The following is a 6,000-nucleotide window of genomic DNA, read 5'->3' on the forward strand; positions in this document are numbered from 1 at the left end:
TTAATATCAGACATTGGCAGTCTGAGTTACACAAAGCCAGTGGGCATCTTCTTATAATATATATTTTTTTTAAAATATTGCTTACATGGAAAACACAGCACTCATCTACAAGCTCCACGAGATGGAGAGAATTTGGCTGGAAAAACTTGATCCGCTTCTTTGTCACACCCCACATTAAGGGCAAACTATCACAGTCACACAGCAGTGCTGGAGACAGTGTGGACACATGAATGCCAGTCACTCCCACATTTTTTGGACATGTCCAAAAATTCAAATATTTTGGAGAAAAATAGTAAATGAGTAAATAACTGTTAATTGCCAGCAAAAAAGCACTTACAAGGAGCTGGTACAAATCGGAGCGTCCATGCTATAAACAGTGGATGCACATAGTCAATGAGATCTTTACAATGGAAAAGATGGCTTTTTCCCTGAGGTCTAGAGGAGCAATATTCCCCAGGAAATGGGAGAAATAGACTGTCCTTACTTCAGACGACATGGGCGCAGCTTCACTGTGAATGTCTGGACAATAAAGGGACATTTAACATGTGGACTCATCAATACATATATAGTAACATAACATAACATAACATAACGTAACATATATAGTTTAAACCACAGGCCATATTCACATTCTGAAAATACTCTCTGAGAGCTCCTAACTAGCCTAAACATTTTTAGTAAGGAGTTCTAGCTTTAGGAAAGTTCTCAGAGCAACTCTGAGCAAGGAAAGGATAGAAACTTTTATCTTAGTGAGGAGGTGTGGTCGACCCTGCTGCTAGGCTTGATGCTTTCTTTTAACAGATGTGATTGGTTGTCACAGACATACTGTACCCTTTTGTGAGCCTGCAAGGTGTGGACACCCAGAGATGAAATGAACTGCTGACTGTGAAAGTGTTGTCATTGTTAGTGTGATCACTCTGCTGATGGAAGGTTGAGACAGACTCAAGTCATCACTGCTGCAATGTTTCATTTTTACAGTTTTCCAAATATCTCAGTAATGTGATCATTTTATTTCGGCGTTATAGCGTGAGGTGGGAAATGTGTGCGTATCCCTAATGACATCAACCACACTTATTATCCCTGCACAATCTTATCTGAAGCATTTCATTTACTCACTGTCATCCAGTCAATATTTCTCTGACCTCTTTGTGTTTCCACCATTTTCTCTGATTAAGAAACTCTTAAGTCTCTTAAAAGTCCTCCTCCTAGCAGTTGTCTACCTTAGGAGCTCTTTTAATGGCTAAGATGCTCCGTGATTAACTCTTTATCTTTACAAGGACCTAGTCTTAATTTTAAGGGGAAATTCTAAGAAAACATCACAATTCTAATAATTTTCTTAGACTTTCATCATGCTGAGATTCTTAGCACTGAGAAGCTTTGTGAATACGGCCTCAGATTTTCATGTGCTTTTAATAGTTCATATATGTCTGAATTTATTCTCTTTCAAATATGGATAAAAAAGTGTTATTTTTCATTAAAAAATATATATAAATAATTCAGACACAATGCCAGTGTGCATATTATGAGGTGATTTTGTTTTAACTTCTATCTGCAGTTCTCTCTTCACACCTGACCTTAACCTTCACAGATGCACAGTAAGTCACACAGAAATATCTCTCTTTCACTCCCTCATCCATACCATTGTCAACACCGCTCTGTCTCTGTTTCACATGCGACACTGTCTCAGCTGCACACATTCACAAATGCGCACTACCGCGCACGCACGTGCACACTGTAGCTGACCAACATCATCACTGTCTGCCTCCTGTGTTCATGCTGCAGGACCAACACGCAGCCTCCTCTCTCCCTCTCTTGTTCCCTCTCACTCACACAAACACGCACGCACACGCACCCTGACCTGCCAGCATCAGTAGCCTCGCGCAATCTCTGCTGAAAAGGCGGAACAAACCCGTGGTGACACGTGTGCGCACAGCGCGCGGCTCCAACAGACCAAGCGTTTCCGCGCACACACACAGGCTACAGACACACATACACGCGCGCACACACACACGCTCACGCACAAGCAATTACCAAAGCTGCAGGTGCTTCTCAATCAGCCCCATACAACACATGCGCAAAAAGACGCGCGCGCACACACACTTCCAGTGATCCAGAAAACTCTAAACACATGAAGCAGAAACAGCAAAGATTCAAAGTGTCTCCAGAAACAAACTGCACGCGTTTCAGCACAAATTAAAGCAGCAGTTAAACCCGCATCCGCTGGAAAACACACACTCGCACGCACGCACGTGCCCAGCGCAAACACAAGCGCACATTAATTTGTTTTTGCCTTCCTACCTTCCTCGTGCATCCGCTGCAGACAGAAAGTGAGGTTCCTCCGCCAACCCGGCATGTTCATGAGGGAGAGGAGGAAGAGGAGGAGAGGTCTAGATGATGAGGAGGATGAGGGTGATGATGATGAGGGATGATGAAGAGGAGTGATGATGATGAGGGCAGTAGATCCTGTCCGGTGGAGGTGATGACACGCAGGCGACAGTAGCCACGGAAAATATAACGATTCCCCCTGTTTCTTCTTCTTCTTCTCTTCTCCTTTGGCTCTTCTTCTCCTTCTCTCTTCCTCCTCTGTGGTCCTCCCCGGTGTGTGTTTCGATAAACGGCGAGTAGCGGCTGCTCTCTGTGGTAACGACCCCGCTGACAGTCCGTGTGACAGTCGGTCCCGCTGCGGCACCAATGTCTCTCTCTGCCTCTCCGTTACTCCCTCACTCTCTGCTAACGGAGTCCAGTCACCTTTCTCTCTCTTTCATTCCTCCTTTAGTCTCTCTGTCTCTGCCTCTGTCTCCCTGCTGTCCGTCCATCCCTCTCCCTGTCTCTACTTTATTGTCTTTAATTTACTCTATCTTTACTTGTCCCTTACTATTTTGTCTTCCTTGCTCTACTCTCTGCATCCCACCATCTTCCTCTCTCTGAGTTCATTTTCAGTTCAAAATGTTTTTTCATTTGCTTATCAGGACAAAACATTTTCATTTCCAAGGCAGCTTACAAGCAGGAGTCATTTTTGCATTTATAAGGACAAATGCAAGGCTGCATGCAAATAGGCATGCATTAAGCTACATGGATACGCATATCTCAGCTCATATTAACACTTCAACAAGCAGCTCCTGGTGGACCACTCATTTACTCCTTCTGTGCTGCCAAACTTTCCTCAAAGCTACAAAACTTTTTTCTTTAAAAAAAAAAAAAAAATCCAGGAAGTTTTAAAATGGTGGGTAATCACATATTAATTCTTCGTCACAGACAATCTCACAGACCAACAGGCATAGACTCTAGGTCTTCATTAGGGTCTGATAATCATGAAACCACACTAAATTATACACCAGCTGTGAGTGGCGCTCGGCCCAACACATGAGGTCGAGCATATAACAAATAGAGGGCACTAAAATAATAGCATAGAACTATATTTATATTGGTTGTATACTAAAACTCAATCATGGCTGGTGTATTATTTAGTCTGTGTCTGTGTTTTTCCAGCCAAGTGTCATAAATATATGTGAAGTTGACACAAAGTCTTAACGGATTACTTGGTGGTGAGCACAAAATGTGATGAAATTACATGACAACAATGCCAAAGCAAAATCAAAGAGGATCTTTTGTCATTGTGGACACACATAAGGATTAAGACCGAGAAAGTTCACGTAGGGGGATGTGGTGGACACCACAGTAAATCTTCAGTAACTCGGCTAAAACTAGAATGCTGCATTTTAAGTGGGAAACATCGCCACAAATCACCCCAATACTCGCCTCCCTTCATTGGTTGCCAATTAACCTCAGTACTGATTTTAAGATTCTTTTAATACCCATTCCAGCTCAACATGGCTTAGCACCGAGTTATATAGCTGAGCTTCTGACTACCTGTGCTCCAAGTCGTGACCTGAGGTCCTCAAGCCAACCCTCGCTAGTCGTCCCTAGATCGTGGCTGGCCCCGAAACTGTGGAATTCTCTGCTTGAGGAGATTAGGCTGGCTAGCACATTACCTTTTAAAGTCATTGCTTAAAACATATTTCTATATGAAAGCTTTGCCTTTCAATGCCTGATTTGTAATGTTTGTTTTATTTCCTTTTGTTCTATTTTTGCCTCTGTACATACTATTTTCCTTAGCTCTTACATAAATATTGTATTGTTTTGTTGTATTTTTTAGGCACTTTGTGAAGCACCTTGTAACCTTATTTCGATAAGTGCTTTACAAATAATTATTAATATATTATTATTAAACATGGACTTTCAACCAGGAGATCACTGTTTGTGCCCTGCATGAAACAAAAGTCAAAGTAATTACATGAGTTTATAATTCATTACGGAAAGAACTTAACGTAGCTCATCTTGTCTCGTCTCGTCGTCCTCTGCTTATCCGGGTCTGGGTCGTGGGGGCAGCAGCCTCAGCAAAGAAGCCCAGACAGTCCTCTCCCCAGCCACTTCCGTCAGCTCTTCCGCAGGAACCCCAAGGCGTTCCCAGGCCAGCCGGGTGATGTAATCCCTCCAGCGTGTCCTGGGGCGGCCCTGAGGTCTCCTCCCGGTTGGACATGCCTGAAACACCTCCCAAGGGAGGCGTCCGGAAGGCATCCTTACCAAATGCCCGAACCACCTCAACTGGCTCCTCTTATGGAGGTACCACCAAACACATGTTAAATTAATGTCCATTTTTTATCTATCATTCAAAACAAATACACAGCTTTCAGCAGGTTGCATACTGTCCTGCACCACAGCCGTCAAAAATCTTGGTAGGCTTGGTGGTAAATACAATTCATGTCTGCTGAGTGAAGTGAATTATTTGGCTCTTCTTTGTCTCAAGCGTAGTTATTTGGGTAGAAACACAATCTTTTCAAGCGTTCTCAATATCGCCAAACATTGCAGTTTGTTTTTATTTTGCACCACTCCACTAGCAAAAGAGGTATGTTGGCATGGCTATGCATCAGTATCGACTTAAGGCAGACACGTTGGCCTCTAGTGATTGTTTAGGGAAAATCAAATCCCCCTCCCTCACAGAGATCGGTTAGAGTGGAGGGAATATCGGACTGAAGATGGAAATGGCGTGTTGAAACTTCTGATATCAGGCAAAGAGGGTGTGTCAGAGATGTCAGTCAGTCTGTCTGTACGTGTCCACACAGTCCTGAGAAGAAGTCTAATCAGTCAGACCGCAGTAAGTGAGACACCTGTGTAGACTGTGGCTGTGTAATTAACTGGTTTTAGTTTCCTATACAAATTACAGTGCCAGGTGTATCTAATGTTCTGGCAAATCTGTACATTTTGGGCATTTATTTAGAGAATGCAATCTGGTCTTCATGTACAGCCATGCTACTTTTTTATACACTTTATATTATTATTTTAGTTTTTATTCTAAAACTTGAAGTTGTTTTGGTGTATCAGCACACCAACAGCAACTAGACTAATAGTACAAAAGAATCAGAGAATGTATAATGTAAAATGGAGAAAAGTTAAAAAAAAAAAAGTGACATGAGATTAACAGTTGAATTAATTCCAGTTCAATACAATTTGATTTATAAAGCCCAATATCACAAATCACAATTTGCCTGAGAGGGCTTTACAGCATACAACATCCCTCACAGCAGATAAGGAAAGCAGCAAATAAGGAAAAGCATTATTTAAGAACAGGCCAGGGTTTTCAATACCTCTTGTATATTGGTACTTTGCAATAAAGACCAAGCAGCAAAGAAAAGCTTCTGACACACTCAGAACTCATTTCATACTGCATGCATGTCATGTTCTTTGCTGGACCTTCATCTTCATACTTTGAGTGTAGAATCGCGAGGTGACGTAGCTGACACGTACAGTTGAAATGTCCTCGACTATTCCCGTGTGACGTAAGTGAGGCCCTGTTGGCCTTGTAGTATCTGTGACAGCTCTTGTGCTTGTTTTGTTAATCTGGTTGTCAGTGGCCCTCCAAAAATGTCACCAGAAAAACTCCCAAGGCTATCTCTTAAAATATGATTAAATGGCAGCAAACTCTAGAGTGCAGAATACATG

The 6,000-nt window shown here is 42.4% G+C and overlaps 1 protein-coding gene across 1 annotated transcript in view; it reads right to left on the bottom strand.

Annotated features, from left to right (window-relative positions):
* Positions 1-2,369, bottom strand: part of LOC125901746 (glutamate receptor-interacting protein 2-like) — a 438,014-nt gene extending 435,645 nt beyond the window's left edge. Inside the window, exon 1 of the mRNA XM_049597920.1 lies at positions 2,299-2,369. Within this exon, the coding sequence (XP_049453877.1) occupies positions 2,299-2,359 (61 nt within the window). The 5' untranslated portion in view covers positions 2,360-2,369. The remainder of the gene's footprint in view (positions 1-2,298) is intronic.
* Positions 2,370-6,000: the final 3,631 nt, after the last annotated feature.

The sequence above is a fragment of the Epinephelus fuscoguttatus genome, linkage group LG1, assembly GCF_011397635.1.
Source record: "Epinephelus fuscoguttatus linkage group LG1, E.fuscoguttatus.final_Chr_v1".
Taxonomy (NCBI): Eukaryota; Metazoa; Chordata; class Actinopteri; order Perciformes; family Serranidae; genus Epinephelus; species Epinephelus fuscoguttatus.